This window comes from Rhinoraja longicauda, chromosome 37 (assembly GCF_053455715.1).
Source record: "Rhinoraja longicauda isolate Sanriku21f chromosome 37, sRhiLon1.1, whole genome shotgun sequence".
Taxonomy (NCBI): domain Eukaryota; kingdom Metazoa; phylum Chordata; class Chondrichthyes; order Rajiformes; family Arhynchobatidae; genus Rhinoraja; species Rhinoraja longicauda.
In genome coordinates, this window is record NC_135989.1 from 17,646,513 (window position 1) to 17,662,747 (window position 16,235).

General features: G+C 43.9%; 1 protein-coding gene across 7 annotated transcripts in view; it reads right to left on the bottom strand.

Moving 5' to 3' along the window:
- The window catches only part of LOC144610613 (EVI5-like protein), a 114,157-nt gene that overhangs the window by 42,297 nt on the left and 55,625 nt on the right, over positions 1-16,235 (bottom strand). For 5 of the 7 annotated variants that reach the window (XM_078429442.1, XM_078429443.1, XM_078429438.1 and 2 more), the window contains one exon: positions 9,455-9,595. The exons of the other annotated variants lie outside the window; for them this stretch is intronic. In XM_078429442.1, coding sequence (XP_078285568.1) covers positions 9,455-9,595 — 141 coding nt within the window. The remainder of the gene's footprint in view (positions 1-9,454; positions 9,596-16,235) is intronic. 7 annotated transcript variants of the gene reach the window in all.

A 16,235-nucleotide genomic window follows, 5' to 3' on the forward strand; every position in this document is an offset into this window, starting at 1 on the left:
CTGGTTTCTCTTTGGTCTTGCAAGACCGTTGACCCCAATAATTCCTGGACAGTTTTGATGTCCATGTCAATTAAATGAGAGCCTCAAAGTAAATGTCCAAGTAATTCTAATTCATAGAGAGACACAAAATGCTGAAATAACTCAGCGGGACAGGCAGCATCTCCGGAGAGAAGGGATGGGTGATGTTTCGGATTGAGACCCTTCTTTTTTCCAGAGATGCTGCCTGTCCCGCTGAGTTATTCCAGCATTTTGTGTCTATCTTCGATTTAAACCATCATCTGCCGTTCCTTCCTAGACATAATTCTAATTCATCCTTGGGGACTCTTTGCCTGCCTGATGCAGCAGGTGGCGCTGTGCATGTTATATTATTGAAGGTAGACACAAAACGCTGGAGTAACTCAGCAGGACAGGCAGCACCTCTGGAGAGAAGGGGTGGGTGACATTTCGGGTGGAGACCCTTCTTCAGATGTTATATTATTGATGTACATCAGCCCGTAGACTCTGAGCATCGATTGGTGACACAGGGCAGCAAACACTTCCAGTCCTGACTGTTCACATCATCTGCACACCCAGATCTCTGCTCAAGCTCAGAGTTGGGAGACCCAAACATTGGTACTCTGTGGATGACTGGTGTTGTCTGAAGAAGGGTCTCGATCCGAAACGTCACCCATTCCTTCTCTCCAGAGATGCTGCCTGTCCTGCTGAGTTACTCCAGCTTTTTGTGTCTATCTTTGGTTTAAACCAGCATCTACAGTTCCTTCTTACACATTGTCTGAAGAAGGTCTTGACCCAAAACGTCACCTATTCCTTCTTTTCAGAGGTGCTGCCTGTCCTGCTGAGTTACTCCAGCTTTTTGTGTCTATCTTCGGTTTAAACCAGCGTCTGCAGTTCCTTCTTACACATTGTCTGAAGAAGGGTCTGGACCCGAAACATCAGCTAGAGTCTGAAGAAAGTCTCGACCCAAAAGGTCACCTATTCATTCTTTCCAGAGATGCTGCATGACCCGCTGAGTTACTCCAGCTTTTTGTGTCTGTCTTTGGTATTGTGCGGATTTGGTTCCTGTGGTGAGCATCCATCGTGGCTGTACACCACTACATCACCGGTCTCCAAGATAGTTGAATTCAGGTGGACTCTATGCCTACCTCAGACATTGAACCTTAAAGCATTTACCAACAGAGTGCAATGTGGTTGCAGGTAAAGACAGTGAAGTCAGGTCAGGCAACATCTGGGGAGACAACACATCCATGACTGCTTGTTATACTTGTATCCCTGAAGCAACATGTCTCTGTACTGGGGCACTAAACATTGAATAATGTACTCACTTTGGTCCTTTGTGCCCATAAACTGAATGCCCCTGTCATGACAGAATGAGAATTGAGGGACAGAGGTGATGAAAGGTGACTGTCAAGGCTGAGGCAGATACAGCTGCAAAATGTTTCCTCCTCACCTCTATTTAACGTAGTCTCGCACATTATAGGAAAAGCTAGTGATATTTATATACGGCTTTGAATAAGTGATATCACGCGGCATTAAATTCGCATCAGGGTAAATGTCAGAGAAATATAGATACGCTAAAAAGGTTTCATCCCTCAAAGTGGGTCTGCCAGTGGCACAAATGTCCCTGGAAACACCATCAACTTACTTCCGGCAGTTCCAGGATATTCTCCCCACTGCAGGAGAAGCTCGCAAATCACTTCTTATTGATGTAAACAGTGACATAAACAGTAACTGAGCAGTGAGGGGCATACAATCCATTTAGTTTACAGGGACAGGAACTGATATTTGAAAGCTGGGAAGAGATGGGAGAGGATGGGAAAGTTGGAGAGGAATCTCGGGATGAAAACGGGGTACAGGTAAGTAGAGGTATTACTAAAAATGCTCAAACCAAACAGTAGTGCTGCCTGCATACGAGATAATGGATGGTGATATCTTCAAGTGAAACTCTTTGTCAAGGTAAGGTAATGACAAATCACTAGTATCTTTGATTTTACATAATCTTTTCAAATGCTAATAGGTCTTTGTATGGTTGCAGAATATAGAGTTTCATTTCAGATCTTTAACATTCATAGCAAGGACAGTACTGATGACAGAAGGGTCAGAGGAAGTGAAATGAGACGGTCTGAGTCAGCACTGAAAGAGCTCCTTCCCCCCAGCTTGCTCCTGCCGACCAAGGTGCCCCATCTATGCTTGTCCAACCCACCTGTGTTTGGTGCATATCCTTCTAAACCTTTCCTACGCATCTACTTATCCAAATGTCTTTCTTTTTTTACAGTACCTACCTCAATTATCCCTCCTAGCAGATGTTCCATATACCCACCACCCTTGGTATGAAAAGGTTGCCCCTCAGGATCCTATTCAATCTTTCCCCTCTCACCTTAAACCTATGTCCTCTGGTTCTTGGTTCCCCTAGCCTGGGTAAAAGACCTTGTGCTTTCACCCTATCTATTCCCCTCAAGATTTTATACACCTCTATAAGATCACCCCTCAGTCTCCTGCTCCTAGCTTGCCCAACTTCTCTCTATCGCTCAGGACCTCAAGTCATGGCAACATCCTTGTAAAAGAGAGAGCGCGACAAAAGAGTAGTGGAAGTCTAGACTCGAATGGCAAAAGGCTTGGAGAGAGTGGATGTGGAGAGGACGTTTCCACTAGTGGAAAAGTCTAGGACTAGAGGTCAGCCTCAGAATTAAAGGACGTTCCTTTAGGGAGGAGATGAGGCTGAATTTCTTCAGTCAGAGGGTGGTGAATCTGTGGAATTCTTTGCCACAGAAGGCTGTGGAGGCCAAGTAAGTGGATATATTCGAGGCAGCAACTCTATCGCTGCGCCACTGTGCCTATTGTGCGTTATCTCATTTTGCAGTACTCATTTTGGAATTGAGTACAGGATCCAGGATCCATGAGGAACAGGCTGACCCTGGAGTTGGATGTATACATATATTAATGGCTTAGAATCGAGTGCACATGGCAAAAATTCCAATTTTTACGTAACATAAAACTCTTTTCCTGCTGAAGAGTGAAAGGACGGTTTCAAACACAAGTTTGGCACTATAGCCGGGCTCTGACATGGAGGGTGAATGAGGCTGCCAGTGCATTCTCAACATTCTTTTTCTTAAAGAATCTTGCAGGGCAAAGTGCCATTCCAAAAAAACTATTTCATCAAAATCAAAGGGTGGCCAAATGTTCCAATTCAATTTTATGCCCAATTGGGAAATCAGATGATAATGATGAGACCTTCAACTTTGAAATCAGGTATGTAGATCATAAGATCATAAGTGATAGGAGCAGAATTAGGCCATTCAGCCCATCAAGTCTACTATGCCATTCAATCACGGCTGATCTATCTCTCCCTCCTAACCCCATTCTCCTGCCTTCTCCCCATAACCTCTGACACCCATACTAATCAAGAAATGTGATTCAGTCATAGAAAGATGACAGAATTTAAGTGATCAAGGAAGCGTGGCAATGTTGAAGTTGCATGCCTGGCTAAAATCTTAAGCTGCCTGACTGTTGCAAAATGTTTATTTATATTTAAAAATCTCACCCACTCCACCCAATGTGAATAAATGGCTGGCGTGACAATGGCCAATAACCGCAGCTTCTGCTGTGAAATTAGTGGATATTTTCACAGCTCCTTTTTCTCTGATGAACTGCATTTTAAGCCTGCTAATGCTCAGACCAGGAGTCCTCCTTTTGCACAGCACAAGATTTGCAGACAAAACAAACCGATGCTGTCCCAAAAACAAAACTGCTGGAGGATCTCAGCATCTGTGGAGAGAAAAGGATAGACGACGTTTCAGGTCAGCATCCTTCTTCAGAAGCTCTAGCAAATCAGCTTAGTTTAATTTAGAGATACCGCATGGAAAGAGGCCCTTCGGCCCACCGAGTTCACGCCAACCAACAATCACCCCATACACTAGTTCTATCCGACATTCTAGGGGCAATTTATGGAGGCCAATTAACCTACCACGTCTTTTGAATGTGGGAGGCAACCAGAGCACTCGGATAAAACTCACGTTACAGGGAGAACGTGCAAACTCCACACACTCTGCACCAGAGGTCAGAATGAGATGCAGCAGCTCTACCAGGTGCACCACCGCTTGGGACTTCATAGTCTTGGAGTGAGGCAAATTCAGAAAGCAGGGAGAGAAAAAAAACATCAAAGGACACATGTAGACCAAACTCCAGCCCCTGTGGCAGCTCTCCAACTCTGACCCCACCCTACCCACGGAATCCTAGCGCCAGACATCCACTAACTCTCTTCCATCTCCTGAAGGCTAAAAGGGCCATGGATGTATTTCTTGGATAATAATGGCAATACCCACTGTTATATGATGGTATGAGTGAAACAGAGCATTTTGTTTCTGGCTGGCAATTCAGAGACAGATTTTGAATCTGAAAGTGTGGCGTTTACAATAGTACTTTCTTCAGGGGGATTGATAAGCCTTGGAAATCCCATCTCAGGACGCAGAAACCCTCAGGTCCACCCTAATTTTGATCATCACTCTTCAGCCTTCTATCATCCAGAAACAAAGTGGCCTGGAGTGTTCATCCTACTCTAACTCTTTCAGTTCTGTTATTAGCCTTGTTTAGCCTCAGTCTGAAGGGTCTCAACCTGTAAAATTCACCCATTCCTTCTCTCCTGAGATGCTGCCTGACCTGCTGAGTTACTCCAGCATTTTGTGAAATAAATACCTTCGATTTGTACCAGCATCTGCAGTTATTTTCTTACACAGCCTTGTAAATCTTGTCTGCATCCATCTCCCTTATCTTTGCTTCCTTTCATTTTAATAAAGTGATTAGTACTGATCGTAATACAAGTGGGTAGGAAAAGGTCTGAAGAAGTGTCTCGACCTGAAATGTCACCCATTCCTTCTCTCCAGAGATGCTGCCTGACCCGCTGAGTTACTCCAGCACTTTGTGATACAAGTGGGGTTTAAACAAGGTTTGAAGCGGGTTCAACATCTGCAATTTAGTTTTATCTCTCCAGAAATAATTTCAATGTATTTATTTTTTATGCAGCCTTGCGAACTTGTGACATCTTTCATGGCTGGTACATCTGCACTCTGGAAATTCCGTTATCACATGACCTCAGCTGACTTGCACCTTCCAAGCAATAGATAACACCTCTTCCTACCCAAAATGTATCACCTCACATTGATCAGTGCTGAACCTCATCTGCCACCTATTTCCCTAGTTTGCAAGTTTATTAACGACTTCTTATGATCTGATGCGCTCCACACTTCAGTAATAACAGTCATCCCCAAATTTGGCATAATTCAAAAAGTTAGAAATGTTTTACACAACTCTGTAATGAGCTATACCTTCACTTTAAAGCCCTTAAAACATAAACACTAATTACTTCCTTATACACAGCCCTATTAATGCATCGAAGAAAGACACAAAAAGCTGGTGTAACTCAGCGGGTCAGACAACATCTCTGGAGAAAAGGAATAGGTGATGTTTCTGGGTCAAGACCCTTCTTCAGATTATTCCCATTCTCCAGAGATGCTGTCTGACCCGCTGAGATACTCCATTTTTGTGTGTCTATCTTCGGTTTAAACCAGCATCTGCAGTTCCTTCCTACACCTATGAATGCATCACTGGACATTTCTTTAAAATTAGTAAGCAGGCCCATAGATCATTGCCAGCGGTATTCAGGAATGAAACAGCTCTGGGGTTTTTAATTTGGCAAACAAAAAAGTGACCGAAATGAAAAGTAACACTAAATGTCTCATTGTGCAAGGCCTGGGAATTATTCAGTGACCATCAACATCGGAAAGCAACACTTACTACTCTTACTCATTACGCTTGGGCAGCTTGCAGCCCAGCGATATGAACATTGACTTCTCCAACTTTAGATAGTTCCTCTGTCCCTCACTTCCCCTCCCCCTTCCCAGTTCTCCCTCTATCTTCCTGTCTCCACCTATATCCTTCCTTTGTCCCGCCCCCCTGACATCAGTCTGAAGAAGGGTCTCGACCTGAAACGTCACCCATTCCTTCTCTCTCTGACCTGCTGAATTACTCCAGCATTTTGTGAATAAATACTCTTACTCATTACTGTTAGTGGATAAGCCAAATGCACTCAGTTGATAACAATCTTATGATTCACAAGGTTAGCACGTAAGAACTGCAGAGCATTAACGGAGCCGCACATTGTCAGAGTCGAACTTTTCCAAATGAGTCATTAAACTGAGGCCTCAATGTTCTGCACCTGATCAGATGAAGATAAGTGATGGAGATTTTCTTGCAAAGAGCTGTGGACCTCTCCAAAGATTCTTGGCCACCAAATGTCCACGATACAGATTGCCCAGCGATTTGTCCTACAGGTGTTAGTGCAACAAATCTGTGATCAAAGATGGACACAAAAAGCTGGAGTAACTCAGCGGGACAGGCAGCATCTCTGGAGAGAAGGAATGAGTGACGTCACCCATTCCTTCTCTCCAGAGATACTGCCTGTCCCGCTGAGTTACTCCAGCTTTTTGTGTCTTTCTTTGGTTTAAACCAGCATCTGCAGTTCCTTCTTACACAATTCTATGAACAAGTTGTCTATTCCTTTTCCAATGATTCATTTGTTGCCTCCAATGTAACTCATTGGCAAAAATGTGAATGGCAATGTACAAATACTCTTTCGTTTAGTTTAGAGATACAGCGCGGAAACAGGCCCTTCGGCCCACCAAGTCCGCATCGACCAGCAATCCCAGCACATTAACACTATCCTACACACACTAAGGACAATTTACACTTATACCAAGCCAATTAACCTACGTACCTGTATGTCTTTGGAGTGTGGGAGGAAACCGAAAATCATGGAGAAAACCCACGCAGTCATGGGGAGAACGTACAAACTCTGTACAGACAGCGCCCGTAGTCAGGATCGATCCCTGGTCTGCTGTAAGGCACCAACTTTACTGCTGTGCCACCGTGCTGCCCTTTATTTATTTCTTTCAAATACTTCAGAATAAAGAGATTACATTTATGAAGCAACTAAAAAATCGAATATCTTTTCATTTATTCATAAGGCTCCAGAGTTGCTTCTGCATAGAAAAACTATTCCGTCCCAAATCGCATTGTAAACAGGTAGTATACAATAAATATATAACCGGTAGTATAAGAAAATAACTGCAGATGCTGGTACAAATCGATTTATTCACAAAATGCTGGAGTAACTCAGCAGGTCAGGCAGCATCTCGGGAGAGAAGGAATGGGTGACGTTTCGGGTCGAGACCCTTCTTCAGGGTCTCGACCCGAAACGTCACCCATTCCTTCTCTCCCGAGATGCTGCCTGACCTGCTGAGTTACTCCAGCATTTTGTGAATAAATATATAACCGGGTTGTCTTCAAGAGCTTGCACATAATGCTCTCGACTGAAAATTGAAAATATAAAATGTAAAAAAGCTCAATAAAATTGAGATCAAACTACATTACTCAAAATGAATCAATGCTCATTGTAAAATTATTAAACACACATGTCACTGCCTCCAAAAGCAATCATACAATAATTTAAATGAAGAATTCAGATAAATCTCCAAACTTCAGATAAAAATGTTTATCATAGATGATCAGAACTTGGATTAAACTTGTAAACGCTGCTTTCAAGTCCATATAACCACAAAGGACAAATTTGTGCTTTTCATTCTCTAGTAAATACCCCGCTTTTAAATCAAGTTTTCAGTGAGAGAAAGGGAAAGCAAAAAAAACAGATGCTTATTTTTCAGTTCCATTTTATCACATCGCACCAGGAAAAGACGACACAAGGACTACAGACGCTGGTTTACAAAAAAAGGACAATGTGCTGGAGTAACTCGGTGGGTCAGGCATCTCTGGAGAACATAGATAAGTGACGTTTCAGTCTGAAGGGTCAGGAATTGAAACGTCACCTATCCATGTTCTCCAGAGATGCTGCCTGACCCGCTGAGTTACTCCAGCACTCTGTGAAACATCACCTATCCATGTTCTCCAGAGATGCTGCGTGACCCGCTGAGTTACTCCAGCACTTTGTGTCTTTACCAGGAAAAGCAGCATCACTTGTGAACAATAAATTTGTAATCTCGAGTGCAGCAAAGATTTCTAATCAAGTATTTTAAGTAGGACTGCAGTCCAATGATTCACATCGTGTTATATGGTAAGGGGGATACGGGTGAAATGAAAAGTGCCAAGCAGTGGAGTGTATTAGTTGAAGTTATGTTACAGTACACAGCGGGAGGATAACTCCGGGAGAGCAGGACTACACCTCCACCTCAAAACAGATGGGGCAGAATTCAGAAACTGGCTGCGCATTTTGAAAGCCCTGGCACATACCGCTCCACACTCAATGAGACATTTGGAAGAGAGTGTTGGCTGACCACAACAGCTTGCTGCTGGCTCATTTAACCTCTCCCTCTACTTGAACTGGCAAATGTCTCAATGCAGATGCCATCAAGTGTTGGAAGTACCCTGACACCTGTTTAACTAAACTGAGGTTGCTTGCTCGCTGCAAAGTATGTCATGAAGCACAGTTAAACCGTCCTCCAGAGACCACCTGCACATCACCCACAGTAGGTGCTGTCCGTTAACACACCTCTCACATGGCAACACAAAGCACAAGATATGATTTCTCCCTTTGCAATGAAGGAACTGGGTGGCACACTGAGCTCTGTATAAACCTGCTTACACATGGAAGGCAAAGGCTTGGCCACAGCTCAGTGCTGGAATGGCATCAAGAACTCTGCACTTTGCTTTCGTTCTCAGAAGGGCCAACTCCCCAGCTGTATATTGATTTCTCTCATTTCAGGTAACCCTTGCATTCCTTTCTCGCCGTCCCTCCCCCACCCTAGTCGTCCTGCTAATTATACTGCTCGTTTCCCTTCGTTATCACCTCAACAGCCAACAATGGACCATTGTTGGCTCCTTGACCAGCTCTGGTTTGTTCTGTACCTTTCATCCCACTTCCCTGACTCTCAGTCTGAAGAAGGGTCTCGACCCAAAACGTCACCTATTCCTTCTCTCCAGAGATGCTGCCTGACCCGCTGAGTTACTCCAACATTTTGTGTCTATCATCAATTTCAAACTCAACTTTTATAGGTTTGATGATCTGTAAAAACTTTCATTATCCTGGAGGCAGTGCGTTACGTACTTCCAGGAAATGCCCGGGGAAAAAGCATCTCTATAAACTACTCAGACTTTGACCGGTAGGAGAATACTGCCAGTGCCCAAAAACAATGCAAGCGATTGGCTTTTGCAAATTAATACTTAAAGCAGCCCACTTTAATTCAACCCAACCATAGTTACTGAAAGCAGTGCATGGTATTTTTGTTAGGCCAATAACTAGCTGTGACGTGCTACACACACATAACAAAGATTAGTTTCACAGGGTTTTTGAGAACCAGTGTCACATGGGATCATCCAGGGTACAATAGAACTCAGGATTGTTTTCCTTACAAGTCCTTAAGCCATGTGTCTCACGCCTGCCTTTCCTTACCCAGAGCTCCTTCAGCTCCTGAATGGTGCTGTGTGCTTGTTCTAGTTTCTCACTGGCTGTATTGAACTGTTGTTTTGCTACAGCCAGCTCTCGCTTGACGATGTAGTTCTCCTCGGCTTCCTGCGCCCTGGTTACTTGTCCCTGAAGACAAATCCATGAGGGAAAGAAAGATTAGCGACACAGATGGGCTTCCAAATCCCTGAAGAACTAATTCCACTCTTAATTTATCATTAAAATGTTTGGAAAATAAACAGGCTTGGTCTCTTGAGTCTACTCATGGGCTGCAATGTCAACGAGACCCAGATTGTTCCCCATCCTTAACTAAATTGCACACATAAAGAACTCAGAGATCAGTGATCTTATGAATTGAGCAGAGCAGTGTAGGTGAGTGAGAGACTTTGCACCTTGCTAAGTTATCCAATTTCAGCTAATATGCCAGTACACCAGCGACCGGTGAACGTAGGAAAGAATGCAAGAGGGTTAAGGCTAGGTTGCAAACCAATCCTGGCTTTAACAGCTGACATCAGCTCACCATTGAGCCTGAAAAATACCAAATAAAGAGGAACCAGAAGAGAACCAGAGCTTCGAGGATCATTACCAGGCAAGAGGTCAATGCCTTCAACGTCTGGAAAGAGCAGGAAAGGGAGTGAAAATTGAGTATTTCTTTGGCAAAGATAGACACAAAATGCTGGAGTAACTCAACGGGTTAGGCAGCATCTCTGGAGAAAATGGATACGTGACGAGACGGGTCAGGACCCTTCTTCAGATTAATTGTAGGGATGGGGGGGGGGGGGAGGTAGGAGAGCTGGAACCAAGAAACAAACCAGGACAAATCAGGGGCAGCAATAGATGACGTCAGGCAGGGTGATAGGGCCATTGTCTTTTCTTGCTGCCAGTCCCCCCACACTTAGTCTGAAGAAGGTTCCCAACCCAAAGTGTCACCTATTCCTTTTCTCCAGAGACGCTGTGTGACCCGCTGAGTTACTCCGTCATTTGGTGTCTTTGGTATAAACCAGTATCTGCAGTTCCTTTTTATTACATTATATCCTTATTTGACATCTTGGTCAGCACAGATATTATAGACAATAGGTGCAGGAGTAGGCCATTCGGCCCTTCAAGCCAGCACCGCCATTCAATGTGATCATGGCTGATCATTCTCAATCAGTACCCCGTTCCTGCCTTCTCCCCATACCCCCTGACTCCGCTATCCTTAAGAGTTCTATCTAGCTCTCTCTTGAATTCATTCAGAGAATTGGCCTCCACTGCCTTCTGAGGCAGAGAATTCCACAGATTCACAACTCTCTGACTAAAAAAGTTTTTCCTCATCTCCGTTCTAAATGGCCTACCCCTTATTCTTAAACTGTGGCCACTTGTCCTGGACTCCCCCAACATTGGGAACATGTTTCCTGCCTCTAACATGTCCAACCCCTTAATAATCTTATACGTTTCGATAAGATCCCCTCTCATCCTTCTAAATTCCAGTGTATACAAGCCTATGGGCCAAATGGCCAGTTCTTGTGCTGTATGGTTCTACATTCTAAACATAGGGGGAAATCGGAACGCCAGCCTGAAGATATTTAAGTGCAGATATCAAGAAGCATGGCCTGTGGATAAGTGTCTCTCAACAACCTGGATTTGGGAGATTAGCTACAAGGAGAAGTTCGACAGACTTGTATTGTTTTCTCTGTAATGTCGGAGGTTGAAGGGGGACCTGATAGAAGTATATACAATTATGAGAGGCATAAATCGGCTAGACAGCTAGAACAATCAGGGTGGCACATTGATGCTACTGGCAGAGCTGCTGCCTCACAGCACCAGAGACTCGGGTTCGATCCACACCTTGGGTGCTGTCTGTACGGAGGTTGCATGTTCACTCTGCATTTTTGTGGGTTTCTTTTGGGTGCTCTGGCTTCCTTCCACATCCCAAAGACAGTTAATTGGCCTCTGTAAAATCACCCTATTGTGTAAGGAGTGGATGGAAAAAGAGGGATAACATAGAACCAGCATAGACGGGTGTTCGATGGTCGGCGTGGACTCAATGGACTGCTGTATCTCTGTACGGAACCCTTTTCTCAAGATGAAAATATCAAAGACTAGAGGGCATAACCATAAATTATGGGGCAAAGATTACAGCGGATTTTGTTTCATGCACAGACCATTGTGAGTGCCAGGAACGCATTGCCAAGGGTGGTGCTGGAGGCAGATACATCAGCAGTGTTTAAGAGGCACTTCTATAAGCACATGGATATGCGTGAAATAGAGGGATATGGATCATGTACAGGGAGACGAGATTAGTTTATCTTGGCATCAGGTTCGCCACAGACATTGTGGGCCGAAGGGCCTGCTCCTGTTCTGTACTGTTTGTTCTGTGTTCTGAGTTCTATCCCAGGCTGAAAAAGTTCCATTTAAGTTAGATCAAATGTTGTCAGATGCCAATTGATCTGAAATTAAACCCGTAGAATCTGAATGCTTCCTTCACTGCACTAAAATATTCAGCAGATCTCCCCAACATCTCATGCTTAATCACTACTTAATGACCCCGAGAAACTAGTTGTCCACTTTCAGTTATAACAATAGTGGAAACTTTAAACTTTTCACAATCTAAATAGTGGGCGAGTATCAATGTGGTCGTCAGTACTGCCTCGTCCCGGAAACATCTACCCACTTGTGGTAATAACTATTCTTTCTATGACTTGTCTGTGCTGAAATACTCTTCAGTTCTCAGAATCTCAGTACCAGTAACAGTGACATTTATTTTCACCAAGCCACTGACCCACTGCAACTTGATTAGAAGACCCCAGAGTCTATGGGACTGAATACAGATCCCCCTGCAACATTCAGTGGTGGTTGGGCTTATGGATTGCTGCCAGCAGTTGTGTCTCAGTCCTCACAGAGCACATAACCCCACAGTCTGTTGCATCTTCTCCACCCTCGACCCAGAGCTTCCCCTAGTTTGTAGTCCAGAAATCCTTACAAAGCCAAACGCAGTGCAAGCCACAGAAAGCTGGCCCTTCAGAACTTGAGGATGAAACCTTGAAACGATATCAACTCCAGACGTGTTGCTCCTGGGATGAATTTGGCTGTGGACTAATGATGGCTACAATAAGTTCTCAACCTAAAAAATTCTTGCTCGTTTACACAGGGCTCTGTAATAAAAAGCACTCCGAATCTGAGGTTTTGAGTTGATAACATAGTTTCTTTGTAAATAGTTTGCAAGGACATAACCCAATGACTGGTGCATTGCATTAACATTCAGCTCATTGCATCCTTATCCTCCATGGAGGAGATCAGATTCATCAAGGAGGATCTTTTATTTCCTTCTTAATTCACATTCCACACCTTGGAATGCTCTATTCCTCTGGCATTTTCTCCTTTAAACATCTTGCTCAGTTGCACTTCTCTTGCTGGTCATCCAATTCTTCTCTATACCTTAAAGAAGTTTAACATTTTTCTCGGCATGGTATCTTTCGCTACTTTCCTCCTTCAGCCTCTGCATCCTCGCTGATATCAATCGGCATCCACGTTTGTTATTTGCTGTGGTCAAGAACATTCCCCAAACAGATTCACAACCTCTCACTTGACCCTGGCACATCACTATTCATGCTACATCAAACACAGGTTGGCTCAACCCTGATCATTGATCTTCCTGCTCTCCATTTACTTGGAGTTCTGTTCGCCCCATTACAGGAAGGACGTGGAGGCTTTGGCAAGGGTGCAGAGGAGGTTTACCAGAATTTTGTCTGGATTAAGGGAGTACTAGGTACTGGGAGAGGTAGCTGAAGGGCCTGTTCTTGTGCTGTAATGTTCTGTGGCCCCAAGGCACAAGTGACTAGATTGGGACAGATTTGTAATTGAACTTGCGCCACTTTGAGGGGGCTAGATTCGGGGGGCAATACGGAGAGAAGGTCCAATGTGGGATTTGGTGACAATGACTCCATTGAATCTGTGCCACGGCTGAACAAGGGGAGAGACAATATGAACGAAGCTTTCCACAGTAGAATGTGGCGGTGGGCAAATGGGTCAGGGTTGGGAATGTCAGACGAGGAGGGGTCAAAATGGAGACTGACAATTGCCATGGTTGGGCAGGGTGCCGAGGAAAACTGAAGCAAACATTTATGAGGGTTGGCAATCTGGGAGGTGGGAGAGCACAGGCTCGGGGTTGTGGACAGGGGTTTGATGAGGGTGGCTCAGTGCAGAGGAGGATGTTGTACAAGGGTGGGAAGCCAAGTCATTCATATACTTGGCAATATTGTGTCTGGAGGACCATATTGTCTAGCTACAAGTATGAGACCCTCAGGCCAAAATGTTCCATGTTGTCCTATTAATGCATTGCATATAAAAACGTCATCCCTCGCACAGAAATCGTGAGAGGCAAGATTAGCAATGGAAGGTGCAAGGTTAAACTCTCAAAGGGCCACAAAAAGAACCAGAAATGATTGTCACTGCGTGACACTCCCGTACAACCTATTCCAATTTAATGCCGGAAAATAAACAGCAACATGTTTTAAGGAGAATGTTTTAAAGTAAAGGGGAAACGATTTAATAGGAATTTAATAGGGATAACTTTTAATAGGGGTATATGGAACAAGCTGCCAGAAGAGGTAGTTGAGGCAGGGACTATCCCCAACGTTAGACAGTTGAGGCAGGGACTATCCCAACATTAGAAACAGTTAGACAGGTGCATGGGTAGGACAGGTTTGGAGGGATGTGGGCCAAACGCGGGCAGGTAGGACTAGTGTAGCTGGGACTTGTTGGCAGGTGTGGGCAAGTTGGGCCGAAGGGCCTGTTTCCACAACGTATCACTCTATGACTAACATGGAACTGGATTTCTAGGCTGTGTTGTTCCATAGACTTGATGTCAAAAATTCTTCCAAAAATTGGCCCATTCATTTGTCACTCCTAACCTTTGCTGAACTATTTCAGCTCTGGGGCAGTAATGTTTGATTCTTCACATTTTTATCTTGCTTTTCCAAATTACTCCACTATCTCTACCTTCTACATTTTTAATATCCCCCAGCTTGTCAGATAAAATATATCTGCTCTCTTTTGAATATTCCTCAAATGTAATTATTCCAACAAGGACAACTAACTCTGCTTTCAGCTGTCAGTCACCCACTCCAAACTTTCCTCCCCAAACCTTCTGAACATCTTCGCTCCAGTAGCCCACTTCTTTTTGACAAAGGTTTTGGTTAACTAAACTAATATCCCTTTATATGGCTTGGTGTCAAGATTTGTTCAGTAATATTCCTTCAAATGCTTTGGTTTGCAAACCAAACTGCCTACAAATAGAGTCAGAAGCATATAGTGTGGAAAACAGGCCGTTTCCAATTTGAGCCAAATTACTCATAGCAAACAAGATGCCCCATCTACACTAGTCCCACCTCCCTGCATTTGGCCCCTATCCCTCTAAACCATCTATCCATGTACCTATCTAAATGTTTCTTAAACGTTATGATAGTACCTGCCAAATTGAAGGTGTTATTAACCCTGGACAAGAGACTTGATGATAGAACATGCACACTCATTTGTGGCAATTTACCCTCGAGGCTGGTCTGCTCATTGCAGTGTTTTGTTTTCCAGATAAGGAATGAAATTGGTTGGCAGGCAAAATGAAATCTACCCCGATTCTTACTTTTTAGCAGCCATCTTCACAGCTTTTTGAGGCCTTCATTCATCAAATTATGAAATGCACAATACATTTTGTCCAATACTCTCAAAATTCTGCACTGCCCGAGGGCCTAAATATGTGCCCAAGATGATCAGAAGCCCAATTCATTACAGAACTTGTATCCTTCCACTCCTGCCACCAATTATAACCCACAGGTATCTATTCCCATTTTGATCAAGGAAGAAGTTAGACAGATGATACCAAATACATTTAATAAATCCAAGGATTCCACACACTGTCATCAGACAGTTGGAACTTAATTCAGCACAAACAAAATCCCTAGTAGCATTCAAGCACAGTGATTTGGGCGAAGAAGCAGAAGTAGGAGGAACAAATATTGTTTTGTGGTCTAACCAACAATAACCACTTACTCTACATTAGAGAAAATAAGCAGAAATTCCAGAACTATATTGTTGTTCCTTACATTAAATCTCTGCCAATTTAATATTTAGAGACTTCCCAAGCAAGCCACAAGGAAGGCTGTTCAGAGTTCTAGCCTGGAGACCTGGACCAGCAGTGGTGGGGATAATGGGGAGAGCGGAGTCCAGAGTAAAGTGTGGCAGGAGAATGGGAGTGTGGGGGGCAGACAGGAGTTATGCACAGAGAATCCCTATTAGCTATATCCTCAACAAGGAGCCTGTAGAGAATTCTGGAACTCAAAGGATGAATCTACTGAGCCACAATAATTGGCCTAGTTATCTAATCCAACTTTGGTATATATATCCAAATGTAGTCACAAAATGCTGGAGTAACTCAGCGGGTCAGGCAGCATCTCTGGAGAGAAGGAATGGGTGACGTTTCGGGTTGAGACCCTTCTTCAGACTGAAGAAGGGTCTCGACCCGAAACGTCACCCATTCCTTCTCTCCAGAGATGCTGCCTGACCCACTGAGTTACTCCAGCATTTTGTGTCTACCTTCGATTTAAACCAGCATCTGCAGTTTTCTTTTCTCCAAATGTAGTCACTTTGCTGTTATCTCCTTAAAGTCACAGCTACCACAATAATGTATTACTTTCCTCCAAGTACCAACATCCCTCAGCAACTTTAGTTTATTTTAGTTTAGAGAGAGCGGAAATAGGCCCTTAGGCCTACTGAGTCCGCGTCAACCAGCGAT